Below are 24110 nucleotides of genomic sequence, written 5' to 3' on the forward strand. Positions count from 1 at the left end.
CGCTGAAAGGTTTCCCAGACTAGCGGGCTTGCTAGTTCAGGAGCGTGATGTCGTATCGCTAAGCATCTCGGGATTTGCAGCAATAATAAACCAATGGAGATTTTAAAGCAGTACTAAGTAACTCTTCCCCCCTAGAGGCCATAAGCGCAACTGCAGGTGTAGTAGCAAGTTACGATTTTTTTAACTTATTGTCTTGGAGAGTAAATACTACGCTGACAGGAAAGGCGAAGGGAGAGAGGGTTACTGTGCATCCAATTATACAATGGAAATATTTTTTTTCACTCAAACGTTGCTGTAAATACTGTTTAAAGTGACGTTAGCTTTGCCCGTTAGCATGTTAGCTTCTTCTTCGTGATTTCATTAGTGTGTATTGCTTTCTCCAGACCGGTGGCAGTCACGTTGCAAACATGGTTTTCTGGCCAGAGACACCAGGGGGAGATGAAAGACCCTCCAATCATCCCATAAACACTTGTATTACCCCCACAGGGACTACGGAAAGGATTTATTAAGGTAAACACGTTACTTAGTACTGCTTTAAAGTGCAACATAGTAGACTGAAGTTATTGTTCACATTACAACACTTAAGACGCCACAGTGTGTTAGATGTATTTACCAATAGTGACTCAGCAGCTAACGGAGTCGCTCCACTTTTTAAGCTAATGGAAAACGTTAGCTAACACCCACAAACATGACGGATCTCCGTGACAACAGCGAATTTTCCCAAACTCAGATGTTGGGATCAAACGCCGCTTTCTCTATTCTATCTATTGTGTGCAATGTTGCGCAGTGTGACTTTAAAATGTGTACCGACGTTGACAGCACAAAGCCTAAACATTTTGAGGATTAAGACTGACCACAGGAAATAAAAACAATACCATAAGCTTTTACCAATTGCATTATTGAAACATTTTGAGGTGTTCTTCTTTCTAAGACAATCTCTATGAGGTATTTGCAATTATCATATAACCCTACTGCACATTACATTAGTCTGGTGTGGAAAATGTCATTGTGCAATTTCACTTCAGTTCAGTTTGGCTATATTCTTTCATCATGCTATATCGCCAACGACTATACATTCCATTGTCTGAAATAAATTCACCCAAACCCCATAATTACACATGCTAAAGCCTCTGCGGCTGGCGTTGGCTAATAATATAGAACTTCATATTTCCAATTTGATAGTTAGTGTGCTCATAATCTAGATTAGACCATAAAATAAAAAAATACAACAAGAAAATGAACTACAAACCCCAGTATAATAGTGTTGTGCCAGTCTACTTAAAATGTCAAACTCAAGAAAAGTAGCGTACAGCTGACAAAAGCTAGTTTTGGGATAAACAGATTTGTTAACTTCTACGAAGCCCCTGAAGGGACATGGCTGTTATTGGTCAATTAGTATTCTTTTATCTCGTTATTATTTCTAATGATACAAGTGTAATTGTTTTCCTCTCTTGTCCCTGAGAAAGTTTCTGGGGATCCTAACTTAAGATTATTATATTATTATATATTATATATATTATTATTATTATATTATTTCTCTCTCTCTCTCTCTCTCTCTCCAATTTGTTTCCAATATTTTTTCTTTCACCATGTCCCGTCTGAGGCTCCGTAAAATTCAAATCAAAATGTTGCTAAACAAAAAGAAAAGTACAACAAATGTAACAGACATTTTTCACAATCTGTATCTATGGTAGAAATGGTGGAAAAATACGTAAAAGGCAATTTTGTTACTTCTTCATCTGTATATGATAAATAAAATGTTATACAACATGATTTTCTGCAGCACCAGCTCATTTACCACTCTACATAAACTTCTCTGAGGCTAGTCGCGCACATTGTGTCCAAACACAGAGCCGCTTCTAGCATTTTGGATCGGGCCAGAGCTGGATAGTATTTAAGGAACCCTCTGGTTTAACTGCTACTGAGACAATCTGGCCCACCAAAATAGAACCACAGTGACACAGCAGACACTTGCAAAACTATTTTCAGAGCAAGCTCTACGTTCATCTTTGGGTCCCCCTAATGTACAGTGGGCCCCCGGGCATGTGCCTGACCTTCTCAAAGCTAGAAACGGCTCTGTCAAAAAATAAACCTCGTCATCATGTAGTGCACTCATGAATCCTTGGTGTGTGATATCTGCCTCCACAGCAGAGCTTTCAGGTTGTTGAGAATGAGCGAGTGTTCCATATTCATCTGCGCACTGCCCCTCAGAGCCATGCAGGCGTACAGCTGCCTCTCCAGCTCCTCCCTGAGTCCTGAGGGCGCCCCCCGCAGGAGGTAATCTTTCAGCACGCCGCACGCCTTGGCCAGGTTGGGCTTTAGAGGCTCCTCTTTGCACCGCCTCTCCGCCACATCACATGAAGAAAGGCAGTCCGCTCCGTACGCGCAATCCGAGTCCGTCTGGCATTTTAGTGTTTTCATCCTCTGTCTGAACTGCTCCTCCGAAATGACAGCTTTGTTGCTCAAGAGCCGTAACTCGTAGCGGTCCGTGTAGCCTAGTATCGCCGCGTTCAAGTCGCAGATGAGGAAGCTGCCGTAGGTCCCGTGAAAGATGTCCTCCACCAGCTCCAGGAGGCCCATGGAGATCTTGGCTTTGCGCGGCCAGGACGGGGTGAACCACTGGTCCACGGTGCGCTGGACCCCCGCGGGGAGCCAGGAGGAGAGGGGCCAGGGCAGGGGCAGGCCGTACAGGGGGCCGTAGTGGACTCGCTCTGTCATGTACAGGTCTCCGCAGAAGCCCAGCAGGTGCGGGGTGTGGCCTCGGTCTTGGAGGAGCAGGCCCAGCAACACCTGACAAGCACATACAAGTACAGGTAAGGTTCCCAAAGAAATGAAGATACAGTGCATGCAGACATTTTTACCACCTCACTTCAGTGTTAATTTTGACAACATATTTTATTTTAGTTTTAGTCTTAGTTTTTTGACTAAAATGTAATTTAATTTTAGTCGAGATTTAGACAATTTTTTTTTCTTCAATCTTTGTCTAGTTTAAGTCAACTAAATTTAAGACTAATTTAGTCGACTTTGCTTTTATAATATTCATTATAATCATATTTAATCGTGGTCCTCGACTTCATGGAGCTTCTCCCACATGAACAAAGCTCAGAGCTGCTCCTTTGACAGTGAATTTAAATGACATGAGGTTCTTTCTGACGGTCAATAGAAGTTTGGATGATTTTAGTCTCTCCTTTTCATTTTTATTTAGTCTTAATTTAGTCGACTAAAATATCTGGACATTTTAGTCATAGTTTTAGTCTCATGAAAAACTTTTAATTTAGTTTTAGTCCAATTTTAGTCGTCAAAAATATCACTTTGACTAAAATTAAGACTAAATATTTTAGTCGACGAAATTAACACTGCCTCACTTTTTATGTGTAAATTTTCCACAAATTACAAAAAACATTCGTAAATGTCTTGGACTGTGGTAAATTCCACCCATTCCCCGTTATACAGAAAGGGCCACCCTCTTTATCAGTGTGTACACTTGCTGTATAAGGGATTTAGAATTCTGACATTTTGAGATCTTGCAAAAAACGTTGTTAAATGTCCAGGTTGAATTGCTAGCTACAGGGGCTAAAATGCAATGCTTTCTTGAAGGAGTGTTGAAAAGCTGATGAAACTGTATGCATCATCCTTTGCTCCAACTTAATCCGGGCATTGGAAACCCTGGATTCCAAGGGCCCTATCTTGTGCCTCTAAACACAGGTTGTAGAATACACTGGCGCTCTGTGAAATCTTCAGCTTCAGACCTGATGCAGGACATGAGCTGGACAGACACCCACGGCGAACGGCAATGTCATGTAGAGCAGTGGTCCCCAACTTTTTGTGATCTGGGGCTGAAGGGGTGGGGTGAACACGTTTGATCACATTTCTGCTGTGTGGGACCATCGGTGTATTCTCTTTCTCTTGGAAAAGCCAAAATCTTTTTTCCTAAGCAACGCCTCTGACCGCAAGCACCGGCGTACCAGGTTTGTGCATGCAAGATGACAGCCTCGTTTGGACCAAAGCAATGTTCTTCTTCTTCTTCTTAGGGATTATTCCGGCGGTTTGCCACCAAATGTTAGGGCACTACCCCCACCTACTGTTCCAAGGATGGGTCAAACGGTAAGCTCACACTCTAACATCCCCGCCACAGTCTAACAGGCTGTAGCCCCAACAAGGGAAGGGGAATAATCCAAAGCAATGTTGCAATGAATATAGTACAATGAGGTTAATTGCTGGGTTGCAGGTGACATCACAGCATTCTAAAGGCCTGCGAAATTATATAGAGGAAAAACAAAATTTTTTTTGAGGACATTTTTGGTCTTGTACAGAGAGATCATGGACCCAGTGACTGATATTAATGATATTTTTTAAAATTGTGAAATGAAAAATGAAAAACAGGCTCCTGCCCCCCGCTGGGTCCGATGACATCCTCATATTCTAGAACCTGCAACCCAGCAATACAGCGACAGTACCTCATATTGTTTGATTTGTACGGTCAGTGGAGGGTTTTATCAAACACAACCAGCACAATTCGATGTGAAATAGTGACCAATTATCAGTAGCATTTTTTGGTACAAAATCTTTGAACATTCAATGCTTTCTTGCAACCTGTCCGGTGTTTTTCTTGGCTGCAGATCAGAGAGGTCAATGTTTTGTCTACAGCCCGCCTTTTCCCGCCGTACCTCGTCCATTTGCAGCAGGGCCCACATGGAGCGCGCCTCTGGCAGGGAAACGCGCCCGTCTCTGTTGCCATCGGCGACCGACAGGATCTGGGTGACCAGGCTGGCCAGGTTCGCCTGCTCTCCCAGTTTGGACTGCAAAGACAGAGCCACTTATGCACTTAAGTAAAGAATGTAACAAGGAGACAGCAGAGATCCGGCTTTTCTTGAAGGTGGACTTTACAGGAAAGGCTTTCTTTACAATTGTAGGTAGTTGAGATAAGACACGTTGTGGGTAAAAATCACAGTAACAATAATTGCAGACTGCCTGAGCCAACCTTTCTGAACTTTGTGTCATACAGGAAAACACAAATAAATGTTTTTACTCCAGACAATTTATTTCACAGAGTTTGGAGAAGCAAACAGGAGCAGTTAATGTTTCCATTGTATGTAGCAATACTGTACTTTTAAAATTGCATGAATTAGCTAAAGAACTTCATTTATAATGTATTAGCGCTGCAATGATAAGAACAAGGCTGGTGAAGCTGTCTGGACTGAAAAACAGAGGAGCAGGAAATGCAGGATTACGCAAACATGCACAAACGAAACAAAACACCGGGGTTCTTTTTCATTGAGGAACAACATTATAACTCAAAGTTACATCATTAAAAATAGCTCAAGCAGTCATTTTTAGCAAAAATACGACCCCTACAAGTGGATATATCCTGCATGTATCCACTTTTAAACCAGCTTTTGAGCACCTCAGCATTGATATGATGCATTTTGATAAGTAGGACTAATATCTATCAATTAAAAAGACAGTATGATGTGAGAGACTGAGCCTTTCCTTTCTGGAAAACAGCAGCAGCTTAAGACTGGAGAAATATACAGGTGCATGTGTAGACGTTCTAAAACTATAGGGCCGTTTTCTCAAAATGAGGTTTTCAGTCAACTCCAACAGACTCCAAACTTTCCAGTCTTGTATTTAACAATATTTTGAATTGACTTTTAAAATTCTAATCCCTGGCCTGATTTATTGAGCTTTGAACCACAAAATAGGAAATTTGATTCTTTTACATTTTTTATCTCATATTTATGCAAATCAACAGCGAAAGTTTCAAATGGACATCTCTAAATGTATTATTGTCCCCCTTATATTCACCTGCAGCGTCTCACCTTAAAAAAGATCGCCCAAAGCTTAATTTGAACATAGTTAAAAACACCCCTTTAAAACACTTGCAGGCCCTAAATCGATCCCTGCGGGCTGCCATACCTTGAGGTGATTGTGGACCATCTCCCTGAACTTCTCCACGGACGTGCCCCGGGTGGGTGTATCGAACACAGGGGCCTCCCTGCGTGGCTCTGGCTCCTCTCCCAGCTCGTAGTGGGCCACCTCCCCCAGTTTACAGCGGATGATGCCGTCACGGTCCCCCCAGCTCCCTGTGTACACCTGCCAGAAACAGCCACAAAATGTCAACACAAGGGGTAGGATTTCACATCGTCACAGTGACTAAAGGTTAAAATAGTTATATAGGATACTGGAGCAGGCTGGTGTTACCTGGTTGTTGGGCAGAGTGGAGAGACACCTGCCCATGTACAGCGTTTCTTTGTCACACAGTCCAACGCAGGCCGAGCCATCGATGATTCCCCTTTTGTACTTGTCACACTAAAGTTTTTTGTTTTTTTTAAATAAGAAAAACCTTTGTTAGATACAGACAGTATTGTAACATGTTATTATACTCTATTGTGACATTTTGGGAATATAGGATAAAGTAGCATATGGCTATTTTAGGCAGTTACTTTCACACACTTTCAAATTCGTTCTCTATAAACAAGGAGCCTGTCCAGTAAATGTGCATCCACGTGGATCCACTTTCTATCACGGTGGCCTCTTGGATGCTCCAGGATTAATTGTTGTCGAGTTTCCGAGAGGCTTTCACTGCTGATGGATCCATCTCCATGGTCAGCATACATTCCATCCAGAAAACCAACCAGAAACTACAAAAAAAACAATTGATCCTGGACCAAGAGGCCACCCATAAAGCCTCTGGGTCAACTTTTCTTTCCTGCACTAAAAGTTACTTAACGCACCTTTAAACTCGCATTGTTTTTGTTGTGTCAATCCAGGAGATTCCAATCAGTCTGCAAATAAACTTAACTTCATTATGTTTCAACCCAGTACTGAGGTTGCACAATTAAAGTGATCGTCTGAGAGACTGCAAAATGACTGTATACATAATCTATTACATTTGCAAAACATTTAATCTTAGAGACTATCACTTTAACCCTAGAACACTATTGTCATTGAGTAAATACATTTATGCGTGAGTGTCCTGGGTCTCTGGGTAGCTTCACCATTGTCTTTGACATCTTTGATGGCCGGGGTGTTTTCCTAATCCACACTTTTTTCTACAGGCACAGGTTTGATTTTCACCCAGCGATAGTGATAGAAGGTGGGGTCGGGTTAGTGTATTTAATCAGGCTCTTGCCCCCTTTCAAGGTTGACATTCAGGGCTGCCACATTTACTTTGCGACTTCAACGACAGCTTTGCTCCTGTCGCAGAGTTCGGTGTCTCTGGCCTCCCAGCAAGTGAGTAACACAAAGTTATTTTAGTCAGCTGGTCATTTATACCCATTCAAAATCAGACATATTTAGTTTCTCTCTCATGTGCCGAGGACACTGAGCCTTCACCAGAGAAGTCTCACATATCCCAGGAATGGGTGGACCAAAAACCAAGTTTCCATCGTCATTATTTGATTTTTAGGAATTTTTTGCTCCCAAATTCCTAATTTTCCAGTAATTTTGGAGCATTTTTATCTGGTCCTCTCATCATGCTTTTCTTTCATTTTATCAGACATGACACAGCTTAATATAAAGGAACACGACTCAAATGTGTCATGGATTGTCATGTAGTTGTATTATCTCGGGTAAAAGTCACCCGGTGTTAGTGATGGTGTTTTGAATTTGAGCGATAGGATTCTAGGGTTAATCACGATTTTATCAAAATAACAATTTTAATCGCTGTGCAAATTGCAAACTGTGTACCCTGTGGGCTTCATGTGACCAGTCATAGACTATTCAACCCACAAAATCCATTTAACCCACTGACAGAGCCCTGCTTTACAGAGGAATATCCTTCTACTATCCCACTATCAAATAAAGTTTTCAGACCAAAATGCCCGTACGTATCCCACAGAAGGGCCACTGGCTCTAGGGCCACCAGTCCCGCCTCAACCGAGCTTTACCCAAATCTAAAAGCTGAAAAGAAAAGCATCAAAATAGCGAGAAAAAGAGGATAAAAAGTCGACAAAAACATGAGAAAAACACGGACAAAAAAAACAAACTACAAAAACGTGAGAAAAACACAACAAAAAGTGATAGAAAAAATGATTAAAAAAACAACAAAAATATGACAAAAATGTGGCGACGTGACGAAAAGTTTCCGTCACTTTTGTAGGTCTTAGCTTTCAAATGAGGCGTTACATTGTTGCTCTCCAGTCGAGAAGCTTTTAGATTTGGGTAAAGCCCAGTATAAAAAAACATGAATCTAAAAGGAATTCCGTGGAGTATGGTGTGCCACAAGGTTCAATTTTGGGACCATTATTATTTATTATTAATATTAATGATTTTGCTTCTGTTTCTACGACCACCTTTCCCGTTCTTTTTGCTGATGATACCAATCAAAAAAACAATAATAAAAAGCCGAACTGGGGGAAAATGCACTCGTTAATGTTGGTAAGAGGTTAAAATATGTATTTGTGGAAGTGCACAATTACGCTAATTTGGGCCATGCTGGTCAGAGTCCAGGGCTGTTTTTCAGTCCCAGTCCAGCCCCTGCCGGCAACCCTACACCACAAGTGTTTGCGGTCAGCCGTGCGCACATCGATCCGGGTCACAGCGGAGGCCGTTGAGGTGAGACGGTCGTTTGCACAAATCGATGCAAACGGGATAAACACGGAGGGAAAACAAACACACGCGTCCGTTACTCACAATGGCGTTCTTGCACTGGTGCCCCCGGCAGAGCTCCGAGTACGTGGAGTACTGCACGTAGATGACCCAGCTGCCCACCAGGACGGTCAGCCAGGTCAGGAACAGGTACTTCACCCGCACGCACGAGATCCGAGCCTGCGCGGAGACAAAAAAACAATGCATTAGTTCAGGTTTATGAAAAACGTAATGATCTACAAGCTTTTATTTTGCAGTTTAAAGAAGTGTACAGTGACAGAGAAGACAAGTTAGAGGCGGGTTTTTATTGTTTCCTACCTTATAAAACGCCTTTCAAACAAAGCTCATTCAAATTCAAACATACAAACAAATAAATGAATGCAAAACAAAGGACAGGGGCTTAACCTCTTAACTCCCGCCTGAACCGAGAGCATTTTCTCCAGTTCAGCTTTACCCAAATCCTGTAGGCCCAGTGTAACACCTCATTTGAAAGACCAACAAAACTAAATTGATCTTTTTCCTCATGTCATCAGATTTTTTTTCATCACTTTTTTTGTTGGGCAGTCATCTCATTTTTGTCAAATTTTCGTGACTTTTTTGTCACTTTATCGTAAAATTATGAGCATTTTTTTTGTCAAATTCGTATCACTTTTTTTGTCCATTTTTTGTCACTTTTTCGTCCATTTTTTGTCAATTTTTCGTCCAATTTTTCTCACTTTTTTGTCAAATGTTTGTCATTTTTTTGTCCATTTTTTGTCCATTTTTTGTCTCTGTTTCGTCCATTTTTTCCTCACTTTTTTCACATTTTTATCCTTGTTTTTCGTCTCAGTTTTGTTGCTATTTTCCCACCTTTTTTTCCGGAAGCTTTTGGATTGGGGCAAAGCTGGAGAAAATGTGCTCGGTTCAGGCGGGAGTTAAGGGGTTAAAGCCGACCAGTGGGGGAAGTACTCAAATAGTTAAGTCAACATACCGAAAGCAAAGGAATTGACTTCGTTAAAGCAGTGTTTTCCAAAAAGAAGGTGAAAATGAGGAGTATTTGAACATTATTTTGAAAGGAAAAGGTATTTAAATGATGTTGTTGTTGTTTTTTGCAGTAAAATGTATGAATTTGAGAGTGTTTTATTAAAAAGCTTAAACAAAATCTGGGCAACATGGCGAAAACAAAACCAAATTCAGAAAATCAGGACTAAAATGGAACTTTTGCACATTTTTAAAGCCACATTGTGAAACATTTTACCGAATAAAGAGCTAATTTGGACGCCCTTGAAGAATGAAGTATGAAGTATGTTGTGGGGAAAAGCTGTGCAGGTCTCTGTCTGTTTTCTCATACCCCTGACATAACAAGGACCCGACTCCCGATGCGTTTGGGGGCCCTCCGTCTTTGAAGTTCACTGTGATTACCGCAGTCTGGTTGAACTTCCTCTGTTCTGCTCCCATCACGTGCCCCCTCATAGACGCCTTTGTCATTCCCTTATAGGAATGACTGCGAATCATCAGACCTCCATCACATGCACGTCTGGCAGACACAAACTGAAAACTAGTCTCATTGTTATCTATAAGAGCTGCTGTCGTTTAAACACATGTGATTCCTCTATTAGTTTAGAAGTTGATGTTTCAATCTTCTTCTCAAATCTTAACACTTCTAATGTCTAATGTAGTTTAATGATGTTTGCTGAAATGATAAGGCCTTGACTATACTCATTTTCATTTAAAGCTAAAAAGAGCCAACGCTTTTTGACTTTTTAATCACAAAACCCTTCTGCTTATCTGTGTAGAATAGTTGTATGTTTATAAGAATTTCAGAGCATAGCAAAAGATTTAGGTCATTTAGGTCATTTACCAAGCAAAATGTACAAAACGTGGAAAGTGCAAAAGTGGATAAGCAGCAATCATTCACGCATTTTTTTATTTATTTTATTTTATTGTATTGACCTTTATTTAACCAGGATAGTCCCACTGAGATTAAGAATCTCTTTTTCAGGGGAGTCCTGGCCCCAGAGGGGAATCTATTGTGCATGTTTTTAGTGGTAGGGGAAACCGGAGTACCCGGAGGAAACCTACGCAGACAAGGGGAGAACATGCAAACTCCACACAGAAAGGCCCTGTCCAGGTGGGAATCGAACCCGGGACCTTCTAGCTGTGAGGCATGAGCGCTAACCGCTTTTTCAATCTCATGTATATTTGAGGCCCTATTACAGGCCATTTTAAATGGTAACTATGTGCTATTCTCCTCCCTACACTTGCTATTTCGCAACTGTCTTACCATAGATTTGCCCTTTGTTTTGGCACATAGGACAATGAAAGTCTAAAACTGTTAAAAACCGAGAGCATGTCCTTTTGGTCATCACCAAAAGCTCATGATGGGTCAGAGAAGGAACACGAGGCTGGGGGCTCGGGGTAGAGATGCTGCTCTTTTACATCGAGAGGAACCTGCTGAGGAGGCGAGAGCAGCGGTTTCAGACGCCTCCCTGGAGAGGTGTTTTGGCCTGTTTCATCAGGAGGAGGCTGTGTGGAAGGCACAGAGGTCCCAAACACACCCAAATGTCAAGGTTCATTATGCACAGCCTTAAAACAATGATTTTTTTTTGTTCTGTTATTGGATCACGTATTTGGCTTCTGGTTTCCATTGAAAGGATTTCACATGTTTTGGGGACTTCTGTTTTCACTCTGCACCTCTGTAACTTCGTGGTGAGTTTTGCAATTTCGTTATCCAAATCTACAGTTGTCTCGTGATCAGAAAGTCGTGAGTTCGAATCCCAGCTCCCGCAAATGGACCTCCTCGCTTTGGGCCTGATGAAGGTAAAAAGGTGCTATATAAGTTGAGTCCATTTTGTGGTATGGTGGAGTTTTATCTATGTTTGGAGGCGTGCACATGGAACCTCCTTAACATAGCACACGTTTTCAGATTGCTTTGTGGCGACACAGGTTGTATTTCACAAAGTTTAAAGCAGTGAGTGCTATGAGTGGTTAGCTTGAATCTGCAGAAAATGCTTGCAGTGCTAGCTTGTAGTGTTGTTGTACAAAGGCTTGTAGTTTGAATGTTTTTATTCTGATTTTGAATAGTTGCTTCGCTGCTCATCTGAATTATTGGTACTGTTTGTTTGTTTACTTTATTGTCCCCGTAGGGAAATGTGTCCTCTGCATTTAACCCATCCTTCGATGCCGCTGGGGCAAGCCATAAGGGGCAGTGGTCGACAGCAGTGCCGCGCCCGGGGACCCAGGAGCCAGGCTGATGGTCAGAATCATCTGGCTGCACATGTTTTTAGTGGTAGGGGAAACCGGAGTACCCGGAGGAAACCTACACAGACACAGGGAGAACATGCAAACTCCACACAGAAAGGCCCCGTCCTGGTGGGAATTGAACCCAGGACCTTCTAGCTGTGAAGCGGAGGCGCTAACCGCTACACTACCGTGCCGCCCGTACTGAGTTAACGGGTAACGGTTTCTAGTCTATTATGTATCTAGAAGCCTTAATAAAAGACAAGGTAACACTTTATTTTACACTACCCTTGATACATTGTACATAATTGTACATGCTAAATGTTGTACTGTGTATTGTGCTGTGTAACAGCGTGTAATAACTTATGCAGTGCTTAATTTGATCACCCGTTTGGGGGGACGCATTCCCCCAATAAAAAAAATTTCAGGGTAAAGGATCCTGGAAATATTTAGGAGGATCCGGCAAAAAATGTATCTGATATTATGGTGTTTAATGAGAGTGTTCAGGCAAATGTTTCGCCTGTTCCCCCAATCCATCACATCAAACCAAACGTGTTCCTGAAAATACTAATTTACTAATCAAGCACTGAACTTATTCCTATGTATTACAAATACACGATGGGATAATATGTATTTGTAGTTTGGTGGGTACATAATGTAACAAGACATAGGACCCTAACCTTATTACAAAAGGTACCTCCAAAGTACAAATACACATTATTCCATTGTGTATGCACAACAAAGGTACAAGTCATTACAGATTGTTACAAAGCAGATTATATTGTACTAAATTTAGCTAGGTACAATGTACAAAGGTAAGGTAAAATAAAGTGTAACCAAATACAAGATAGGCAGAACCCCCTTGTTTGGGGCCCCAGGACACCCTTGCTACGCATCTGGGAAGACATAGGACAAGCTGGAAGGATTATGTCTCTGTGCTGGCCTGGAAACCCCTCAGGTTCCCCTCCAGAAGAGCTGGAGGAAGTGTGTGTGGATAGGGAAGTCTGGGGCCTTGGCATCTCTGCAGTCTCAGCGACCTGACTCCGGATGAAGTGGAAGATGAATGGCCAATTACGTAGATTGGAAGACATGCTTTTTATCCATTGATTGTATATCAATGGACTAATTATAGCCGCATTCTTTCTGAAGCCCTAAACGGAATAGCTTCGAAGGACTTTCCATTGAAACCTTTTTACCCCCGTTAAGCCATTATTGAACAGACTTGTCATTCTGACCTCCGAGTGTTTGTCTTAACACGCACTATTTTTCTTTTCACTTCCACCGTATTTGAAAAATAGGACCTGGCTCCAAAAACCCAGCCAAATTCGGGATTCTGCTCCGGAGTAGGATTAGCTGTACACAACAACATGCAAACTCATTTATCTCCACAGAGGCCTGCCACACCCTGCCACAACTTGACACTTGCAAAAGATAACGAGAACTGTGTTTGGCGCCATGCACGAAACTACTAAAATTACAACTCTTTCATTGTCATCTGCAAAGCTTTCAGCCATTTTTACTCAAACTGGATAAACTGCTTCACCTGAGGATCATATCTTTCCGCCGGGACTCAAGGCATTTCCAAAGCCCCTTATCAGCTCTCGCCCTTCAGTAAACCCCGTCAGTGTCGAGATGTGCAGTTTTTACAGGCCAGTGTAGAAGTGAAACTGGAACAGAAAGAGTTTAAGCACTCCCCACAGTGAACTTTCATCCTGCCACCTGATCCATGTCACTGAACCAATCACTGATTTGGCTGGAAACGATAAAATGTCCCCGTTTTTTTGAATAGGAAACAAACATGGTGTACAATTACAAGAACAGGGATAGCACCGACTCAAAAGGAAAAAAAAATATGCAAAAGCAAAGCAATTTACAGCACAGCAGCCTGTACTTATTTGTTTGCTGTCAAACTGTGAAATAACTTTGCGGTAATTTGAATACAAATCACATTTTCAAACTGGCTTCGAACAAGAAGAACCTCAGGCTTTGATGCAAATGTACAATTTAAATGAGTTTAAAGTGTTAGAGGCAGCGAGGGTCAGGACACGCTAAAGCCTTGATAACTTCTAGAAGATACAAATCCATTCCAAATCCAAGCCATTTTAGCGGGTGCTAGCAGGCTTAACATGTCCTGCACTAACATTAGCTAAAAACAATTCAAAAGTGGAGAAAATACAGAGCCGTGAAGCAATCCTGTTCGCTGCCGGGTCACATGTGGCACACTGTAGCCCGCAAATGCTTCTTCTTACTGACTGATGACATGGCAAAGGAAAGTGGTAGTAGTGGTCGTGGTAGTAGTGGTCATGCAAGAGTAAAAGTGTGGTATGAAAGCGAGTGTTAGCGCTGCTGTCAACGGTTAGCTTCAGTTCGCGCCACTGAAGGATTGAAATGCGCAGTAGTTCTCAAACTGTGGCATAAAGACTTCTTCTTGTATGATCTTGTGCCTTTTAAGTTTTGTTTGTAATGTGCATACTAGCTAGCCCTGCTGACCTATCACCTGAGGCGAGGTTGCCAGGTCATATGGCGCGGCTGGTAAACAGAGCTCATACGATGATGGGAAACTGCCCCTTTCTCCCTCTCTTATTGACAAAGCAGCTCAGAGCCTTGGATTTGAGATTTTGTCATTCGAAAAAAGGGATTTTGATTAAGAAATAGACTGTTTTTTTTACCCACAGCAAGGCTTAAGATGCCACCCAATTCTGGCAACCCTGACCTGAGGATACGCCCAACGATAGCCTATGTCTGATTTAGACCTCGGTAAATATACTTTGTCTGTGAATGTCACAGTTGAGTCATAAAAAAACATTTCACAAAATTAGGACTAAAAGAAGTAATAGGCTACAAACTATATGGGTGAATTGTCTAAACCAGTGGCGGGGGGGCTGGGGGACCTCAAAAGGTACTAGGCAAGGCAAGTTTATTTGTAGAGCACAATTCATACACAAGGCAATTCAAAGTGCTTCACAGTTAAAGCAGCATAACATATAAGAAAAACAAATACAATCAATAAAAACATCAACATAAAAATAATCAATTACAGTAAGAGGCAAGAGTGCAGATAAAATACTTTCAGTTATATGCATTTTTAAGTCTTGTTTGGATTCACTCTGTCTTGAGCACAATTTCACTCTGTCTTGAGCACTAGTTTTAAGTCTTGTTTTGACCCGCTCTGTCTTGAGCACTATTTCACTCTGTCTTGACAATATTTTTAAGTCTTGTTTTGACCCGCTCTGTCTTGAGCACTATTTCACTCTGTCTTGAGCACTATTTTGAAGTCTTGTTTTGACTCGCTCTGTCTTGAGCACTATTTTGCTCTGTCTTGAGCACTATTTACTAATTACTACACAGGGCCCCCAAAGCTTATCTACAATACAAGTACTTTGAAAATAATTGATTTCAAAAGGAAAAATACATTTGCTCAGATGTACCATTTAAAGGAACAGGCCACCGTTTTTCCATACTGAGATATGTTCTTACCTGAGCTTAGACGAGTTAATGCCTAACTGTCTGGTCTTTGTGTGTGCCCTCAGTCACGCAAAACAACCAAAGATGTTGTCCGCATTTGGCCTCGCCCAATGTGTTCCTATAGCTCCAAACGGGGGTGAAGTTGGAAGCGACCACGACAGGTACGTATCAACTCGTCTAAGCTCAGGCAAGAACATATAAAAACAAATTCCTTTGGACTTTGGGAATGGCTGATCTACACAACAGCAGGAATGGGAATTAAACTGACAAACGACTGCGTTACTTGGCAAAACCAACCTACAGAAACGCCTTTAGCTGGCTGAGCCTGTTCCGACAAATGCATACTGATGCTTCTGTTCGCCAATGGCTTGAGGCTCATTTATGCTCTCCGTTTGAAATGCATGAGGATCTGTGCGTCTGCTTTGTCTCCAAACCCCCTGAAGTGTGGGAATCATAGCAATGGTAACACGTTTGGAATGCACAAATCAGTTTACGTTCCAAACGAGAGCATAAATGAGCCTTTGAAAGAGTGTGTGAAGGCAGGCCCTATATTAAAGTAGCCTATGGTGAGGTTTGACATGGCCATTCCTTGTCCACAAAAAGCAGCATCTAGAAAGGTCCGTACATCCATTCATGATTCGGTGGGTTAACAACAACTGAAAATACTTGTGATGTTAAATGGCTAATGCTAATGAGTATAGAAAAAAATAAACAGACTCTGAAAACTTTCCCAGACTCGCCGGTTTTCTACGTTAGCATCAAACACCGCTTCTCCTTGTGATTTCTATTCGCCAACCCAACACAAGAGAGAGATTGGACTTCCTCAAAGTGGTAAGAAAAGTTCCTCTTATTATAATTTCGTGAAATTCTCTTAAAGATGGTAATATTTTCTTCATATTAAAAGCCAAATCCCGTTTTCTTAGTTTGGTCTCTAGATAAAAATATAGCCTTCTGGTCCGGTATGAATTATTCAATATGTTCTGTGCTGGCATGCTATAAATAATGCATTATTTTATGGGCTGTGCTGAATACAATCTGACCTCTAAAGCTGCGATTGGTCACTGAGCTGGGGCAGGCAAGGCACAAACTTTGCACTTATGACCATTAAAAGAAAACTAAAAATTAAATTGCCATCAGCAGACACAGTGATACGCACTGCACAATCAACGATTCAGTGTAAAATGTCCAATAAACCATTTGTTGCAAAAGACAAACCTATTATTATTTCTTTTTGATCAAACTGATGCTGAACAATTAGTAACAATCAGTTTTCATTGTATCACTAATGCAAAACTCCCCCATTTTGTGTGGCATACAAGATGCACCGATCCAGCTTTTTTTGCTTCCGATACTGATGCCGATATTGTCATGGGGGCAGGCTATTTTACATTATTATTAAAAGCTCACATAAAGTGATCTGATCATTAGGCTACAACTTGTGCATTCAAATATGTTAAAGTGATTATTCTTTAAAGGAATAGGCCACCGTTTTTACATACTGAGATATGTTCTTACCTTAGCTTTGACGAGTTCTTTAGGACCTGTCTGGTCTTCACCCGTGCCTTCAGTCACGTAAACACAGCGCAGACGGCGTTAGCATTTAGCCTCTCCTTCTCTCCACTATAGCTCCAAAACAGGTCAAGATAGAAGCTACCAAGCTCTTCCACGTTTTCCCTATTTAAATATGGTTACGTGAAGTGTTACACTACAAAGTATAATAACACAATATTAAACAATGTGGATTTTCTAAGCGGATAAAAGGGGGAACTATATTGTAAGGCGTAATAATACCAGGAGTAGTTTGGCATCCGCACAGTAAAGTGAAGATTACTGCGCGGATTTCGAACTACTCCTGGTATTATTACGCCTTACAATATAGTTCCCCCTTTTATCCGCTTAGAAAATCCACATTGTTTAATTTTGTGTAATTATACTTTGTAGTGGAACACTTCACGTAACCATATTTAAATAGGGAAAACGTGGAAGAGCTTGGTAGCTTCTATCTTGACCTGTTTTGGAGCTATAGAGGAGAGAGGGAGAGGCTAAATGCTAACGCCGTCTGCGCTGTGTTTACGTGACTGAAGGCACGGGTGAAGACCAGACAGGTCCTAAAGAACTCGTCAAAGCTAAGGTAAGAACATATCTCAGTATGTAAAAACGGTGGCCTATTCCTTTAACGGCATTTCATAAACTAAAATACAAACACTTGGCAACTCCAGCAGTTTTTTACGTGTTTAAAAATGTTAAAATGATGTATTTTCCTCCGCCTGCATCTTCCAGCAATGTCTAAATGTGTAGAATAAACCCAGACCTGTTCACCACAACTGCCTCTAAAATCCTGCACTGTCACTCACAAAGTTGTTCATTCGGATCCAATGTGCTGTAATGCACGAGCTTAATATAGAGACTGCAGTTTCGCATACGACCTGAGGTGGCAGTAGTAAGTATAAAAATGGCCAACTTGCATCTAGTCCCTTTAAAGGGGGGGTATTATGCAAAATCGACTTTTTCAAGCTTTACATCATGTTATTATGTCATTCCCTCATTAAAAACATGCCTGAAGTGTTGCCTTGGCACATTCACGTATTTTTGAGTCATCTGTAAAAACTGATGGCAGCCATTTTAGGAATAGGTTTGCCTGAGTCCTCCTAGGAACGCCCCCACCTCCTGGAGACGCCTCCGAGCTTTCGTCACCAGCCGAGTAACCAACCACTGCTCCTCAGCAGAACCCCCTCCCCACTGATGCCACAGACAGCGTGTGGAGGGGGCGTGTCTGAAAGGCTCAGAGGTTCTTAAAGAGACAGAGGCCTATTTCAAGACATTCACTACAGGCATTTTGAGAGAGCAATTTTATACAAGGCAGTTATTCTAATTTACTGCATTTACAGACCAACAGAAGGTTTGGTCATCATTGTAGTGTGATATAGACTGGTGCTATGTGACTGAAAAAAGCATAATACCCCCTCTCTAAGTATTTCTATCTTAGTTTCTGACAAAGCCTTCATTATTTTCTGTTAGCATTAGCATACTTCCGCTAGCTTTAGCATGCTGTTGCTAGCCGCAGCATTTTGTGCAACAATCAAGAATACTTTTGTGGAGGTTAAATGATTTAATTCTCCAGGTTCGGCCCTTCAAAAAACAGCATGTCCATATTCACTGAAAAACACAACTTTCACCGACTAAACTTAAAACGATGAGAGCCCAAACTAGTATTGGTTCAGTATTGGATATTTGTAGCCGATACCTGTAATCACATTTTTTTTTCAGTATCGCCTCTGATATCCGATACCAGTATCGTGTCGGTGCATCCCTAAGCACACAGCACGTAATGTTTATTTTGGATTAGAATTGATTTGGATGAGGACCTAGTCTATTGAAGTATTTGGCTGCCTTTGGTCATCATCTCCATGACGACGAGCTGGAGGCGTCCCAGTCCAAGTAAAGTTCCAAGTCAGGTCTAAGAAGAGGTGAGCCGCCCACAGCAGAGACACATTTATTCATTTAAGTCCATAATAAAATAAATGCTTGTATATTATTCTTGGGTGAAATGCTACGTGGTGAGGCCTTAATCTACTCGATATGTGATTCCCCCAAATGGTGCAGCCCTGCAGAATTGGAAAAGTCTCATGTGTTAGGTCATTTCCCCCCCACAACAAACAGCCTTCAAGGAGAGAGCAATCCAAAACACCAACACAGGCAGAGATTAGCCCCTCAACTTCCTGAAAACTGTGTTGTTCATTTTTAAGTCTTCGTTGTAATTGTGGCCACTATCAAATCAAAGTAGCACAACAAACAGTACGTCCTCTGCAAAGAACTCAATATCCCATCACCACTGGGTCTTGTGGCTTACGTACTCGGACATTTGTTAGGGCCTCTGCATTTGATGTTTTGCATGTGATTCCTGACATCAGCAGACCTGCCCAACAGTCTCTCAAAAATTTATTTTTGCTTCATTTTTTTGGCTATATTAATAAGCCACTGATCTCCTCTCTCTGATTATACGCCAACCTGGCAACCTTGCCTGGCAACCTTGCCTGGCAACCTTGCCTGGCCAATAAAAATGTCCTTAGTATCTTATAAAAGCAGACATTAGCTGCTTGTATAAGCAAATGTCCAATTATAAAGGCATTTTATCTATCATGAACTAGCTAACTGTTGTTTACATTTTTGCTCTCTGAAAGTTGTGAAACGTGTTTATATGAACAACTGGATAGGCTTAAGTTTAGACAATTTGATTACATATATCAGACTGCATGACAGCATGGGCCCAGGCCGCTCCCTCAGCCACTACACGTATTGGATCATTATACAATCAAGCAATAAAGATTATGGACGAAAAGCCAATCCGCTACCATCATTATGCAATATCCTGCAGACGCATGAACTTCTAAACTTCAAACACTTCGGCAAGTTGTGCCTTCTCAAACTAACTTTCAAAAGTATTACTCAGTATTACCACTCAGTTCACTCGGAGACAAAAAAACAACAGTCACCAGAGGCTCCATCAATCACAACTGTACGACTCGACACCGCAAGACTCCATTTGGTCAGTCTGCCATTTCAAACTCAGCTCCGAAGCTGCGGAACTCATTACCCAGAGAACTTAAAACCAGTTTAAAAGTTTAAAAGGTTCACTTCTAGGGTTAAGTCTTCGTTGAAAACAAACCAAAGCTGTACCCATTTGTTAATAGCACTGAGTCTGTGTGTATGTACATGTGATCGTATATGTACAGTACGTGTGTGATTGAAAAAGTTTTATACAAATGTTGTACTCATGTATTATGTAAATTGTGTAGAAAGGAACCAGGAACCAGGAAGATGAGCACTAGCTAAAAGCTCTATATACATCGGATCAGCTGCAAACCTTTATTGTGACTATGTTGATTGCATCGTCCCTGACAAATAAATCAATAAAATACATTTTAAAGCCTTCAATGTTTCTTTAAAATGTCAGAAAAATAAACTGACAGAAGATTGAAATAGGCCTATACATCGCAATAGTCTTCAGCCCTACGGACACATATTTCTACACATGCGAGTGTCGTATGCGCCGATGCTCCAGTGAACAATAGTAACATAAGCCACATCTCCTTATGTTATATGGAGCAGGATCAAGTCATCCCTGTAGAGTTACGGACAATGGACTTTGACGGGGCTATCTATGCAAACGGGCTTCATCCACAGTGCACTGAAAAGCATGTTGACATTTCTATCTTAATCTCATGTCAATTAAGTATTTACATAGAGGATATCCACGGGGCTAAGGCGCAGGGATGGGCTGTCAGAATAAATAAAGGATTGCACAGGCAGATTAATCATTCTCTGTGGGATTTAGAATTGGTGCGGTTGGTTGGTGCGGAAAAGTTGAGCGAGAGCCTGCTGGATAATAGTTCTACTATACAATATGGCGCAGGAACAAATACTAAGCCTACATGTTTTGAAACAATACATCTTTCTTACGTTCTCGCATTAAATAAACTCTGTCCTTGAGTATATTGTAAAAGCAGACATTAGTGAAAAAAGAAAGCTTTGAGCGTGATATAAATGTTTACCATTTAAACAGCTTTGAAAATTACTCAAAATTATATATTCAACCAAAAGATATGTTTTTATTCATTCATTCTAGGGCTGCACAATATTGTGATACTTCACTCAACCATTTCAACTCGGTCTTTTCTCTTCAATTTAAACACAAATCGTGGTTGTATTTCAGAAAATCAGGGCTAAAACAAGGCTAAAGTGGAGCTAAAATAGGAACATTTCATAACTAACGCTGAACTTTTGCACATTTACATCCATGCAGGCTGAATTTGCAAACAATGTGTCAATCGCAGTCAGATGGAAGACTTAAAGGAACAGGCCACCGTTTTTACAGACTGAGATATGTTCTTGCCTGAGTTTAGATGAGTTGATACGTATCTGTCTGGTCGTGCCCTCAGTCACGCAAAACAATGTTGTTAGGATTTGGCCTCTCCCAATGTGTTCCTATAGCTCCAAACAAGGTGACGTTGGAAGTGATCAAGCTCTTCCACGGGCACGCACAAAGACCAGACAGGTACGTATCAACTCGTCTAAACTCAGGTAAGAACATATCACAGGAGGGAAGAACTGTGTGCGCTCAGTCACGCCAAACAACTAAAGATGTTGTTAGTATTTCACCTCTCCCAATGTATTCCTATAGCTCCAAATGGGGTGAAGTTAGAAGCGACCACGCTCTTCCACGGGCACAAAGACCAGACAGGTATGTATCAACTCGTCTAAACTCGGGTAAAAACATATCACAGTATGGAAGAACTGTTTGCCCTCTGTCACGCAAAAAGACCAAAGATGTTGTTGGCATTTGGCCTCTCCGAGTATATTCCTATAGCCTGTAGCTCCAAACGGGGTGACGTTGGAAGTGATCAAGCTCTTCCACGGGCACGGGCACAGACCAGATACGTATCAACTCCTCTAAGCTCAGGTAAGAACATATCACACACAGTATAGAAAAACGGTGGCCTGTTCCTTCAAATGATTTTGCGATATATTGTGAAGCCCTAATTCATTCATTCATTTGCACAAGCATGTACATTCGACATGTAACACAACATTCATAGCCAAGGCTAATTTGCAACGTCCGTCCCGAGAAGGACTTCTAACACAAAGGCAGTCTAAATATGACAACTAAACCATATGTTTGACTCTTTGGTTAGTTCAATTTCAAAAAAACCCAGATCGAGGTCCTGTTTCACATCAGGCGACAAACAGTTCCACAGTCTAGTGCCTGGATGGAAGCCGCTGACTGCCCAAGGGATGTTCTACAATTTCAATTTCTCTGTGTCTATTATACGGATGAATTGACAATATAATGTTTGGAACTGATGCTCCTAAAAGTAGATTTTTTTTTTTTGCATCGTTGTGTCTTCTCTGTGTTTTTTCCTCAAACGACCCAGCTGAGCTCCCTCTGGCACTCTGTCAAAGTAATGATTGACTTAAGGCGCATTCTTCAGGTTATGCCAACACAGCCTCCTCCACAGCAACAGCAGCAACAGCAGCAGCAGCAACAGCAGCAACAGCAGCACTAGCCCATAGTCTGGGGAGGATGTGCACTGTCAGCTGTCAAGTCTGGTGGCTCGTTACCATGTTATAGCCTACAGGTTTCACTGCCGTGGCGCGTCTTTGCGGGGAAACGACACCGGTTTGATTCATACGCATCGAAATGAGTCGCCTTACCTGAAAGTAGAATGACTTTTTCACCCAGGCCCGTGGAAAGAGACCCTTCGCCATCACAGAAATAGATCATCTCCTCAATACGTGGAGCTCGCTTGCTGCGGGAGATCTTCTGAAAACAACCCCAGCCAATGAAAGCGTGGCGTTAGCGACTTGGTGACAAAACCCCCCAAAGACGCACACGGCATGTCGTCCGCCTTTAACAGCGTCCGTTTCGGGGTGGAGACTTTTCTGGGATACTCCACTTTCCCTGCGCCTCTCTCTGCAGCAGCTGCCTGTGGTCTTTTAAAGCAGCCAGGCAACATACCTCAAGCAGGCTCGAAGGAGGTTTCACAACGCATGCGCAATTCTATCCAGACTTTGGCACGTTTGGCCCCGTGCTTTTACGCACGAGATCGACCCTGCGCAACGCGTGTCAAAGTACAAACCATTCTCAAAGCTGTGTTTCACTAACGGGGTAGAATGAACGGGACTGATTAAAAAGGAATTGTGTAAAGTTGGATCGATCTAAAAGTACACGCGCACTTCCGCTGGCGTTTCAAAATAAAAGGGTTGATTTTTCTCAGCTGCCAGGCAACAGAGGACGCAAGAGCAGAGAGATTACCAAACGGAAATTAAACGAGTATTTTGGTAGTTGGGTTAATATTTGTACTGTGGGAACTTCCAGGGACGAAGAAACAATTTGAAAAAACAAACAAATCTTAAGCCAATGTAATCAGTAGCTATACTAGGAAAAGAGAGCGTCTCCTGTGGTGCACTGAATAGGATGAAGAGTGGGAAGGAGTTCCAGGAATTTGGTAGGATTAATTGCGTTCTGTGCGCATGCAAGAAAAATTCAAATAGACCAACCCTAATGCAGGTGGAGAAATAAAGATAACATCACGTGAAAAATAATCTTCGGAGGTAACTGTTGGGTTATCTTTAAAATCTTGGTTAATCTGCTGCAAGACGCTGTTGCATTGCAGGAATATTTGGCCAAGCTGTGACCGGGCAGCAGTTCAAGGTGGGAAGCGGGCAGTCAGGGTTAAACGTGGGTCAGATGTTATTGAGGCCCCAAGTAGAGCTGCTGCTCCTCCTCCTCCACATCAATACTGGATTGATGCGTTTGCAGTAAATTTTAGTCTCAACTTATTTACCTCTTTTCCACCTACATTAGGCACTCAAAACGCTTTACAGCAAGGAACCACTCCCTCATGTGGTCAGACCGCCTTTGCGATGCCCAATCCCGTCAGTCCTTGGAAGCTAAGCAGGGAAGGGCCTGGTCGGTACTTGGATGGGAGACCGTTTGGTAACACCAGGAAGCCTAGCGAATGTAGTGTGTGAGTGAGTGGTTGGTGGTGGTCGGAGGGGCCGATGGCGCAGACTGGTTGCCTCGCTTCCGTCAGTCTACCCCAGGGCAGCTGTGGCTACAATAGTGGCTTACCACCACCGAGTATGGAGTGAACGAATAGTGCAATGTAAAGCGTCTTTGAGTGGCCAGAACAGCGCTGTATAAAACCAATGCATTATTATTATTATTATCATTCAGACGCCAATGTACCCAGACGTTGGAGCCAAGGTGGATGAAGTGTCTTGCCCAAGGACACAACGACAGTGTGCACCTGCAGGAGCTGGGATTCGAACCCTCG

General features: G+C 42.0%; 1 protein-coding gene and 1 long non-coding RNA gene across 2 annotated transcripts in view; both read right to left on the reverse strand.

The window, feature by feature from the left end:
• Positions 1-24110, reverse strand: part of LOC306973283 — a 245424-nt gene continuing 221314 nt past the window's right edge. The window contains exons 2-3 of the long non-coding RNA XR_013793555.1: positions 556-1241; positions 1-123 (exon numbers count right to left, since the gene is read on the reverse strand). This is a non-coding gene — a long non-coding RNA (uncharacterized lncRNA). The remainder of the gene's footprint in view (positions 124-555; positions 1242-24110) is intronic.
• dipk1aa (divergent protein kinase domain 1Aa) lies at positions 1548-22966 on the reverse strand. Its single transcript, XM_079570161.1, has 6 exons — positions 22486-22966; positions 8635-8769; positions 6202-6309; positions 5917-6093; positions 4668-4799; positions 1548-2790 (listed from the first exon to the last, which is right to left on the reverse strand). Exons 1-6 carry the CDS (start codon positions 22537-22539, stop codon positions 2113-2115), a joined length of 1284 nt encoding a protein of 427 aa, XP_079426287.1. The 5' UTR covers positions 22540-22966; the 3' UTR covers positions 1548-2112.

Source organism: Gobius niger (genome assembly GCF_951799975.1).
Source record: "Gobius niger genome assembly, chromosome: 13".
Classification (NCBI taxonomy): domain Eukaryota; kingdom Metazoa; phylum Chordata; class Actinopteri; order Gobiiformes; family Gobiidae; genus Gobius; species Gobius niger.

Excerpts from the sequence above, each read along its gene's own strand:
- dipk1aa (XM_079570161.1), bottom strand. The coding sequence starts at position 22,539 with ATGGCGAAGGGTCTCTTTCCACGGGCCTGGGTGAAAAAGTCATTCTAC. Across the intron at positions 4,800-5,916 it reads TGGTCCACAATCACCTCAAG|TCCAAACTGGGAGAGCAGGC; the intron begins GTATGGCAGCCC and ends CTGTCTTTGCAG. Across the intron at positions 2,791-4,667 it reads CCCTGCTGCAAATGGACGAG|GTGTTGCTGGGCCTGCTCCT; the intron begins GTACGGCGGGAA and ends TGTGCTTGTCAG.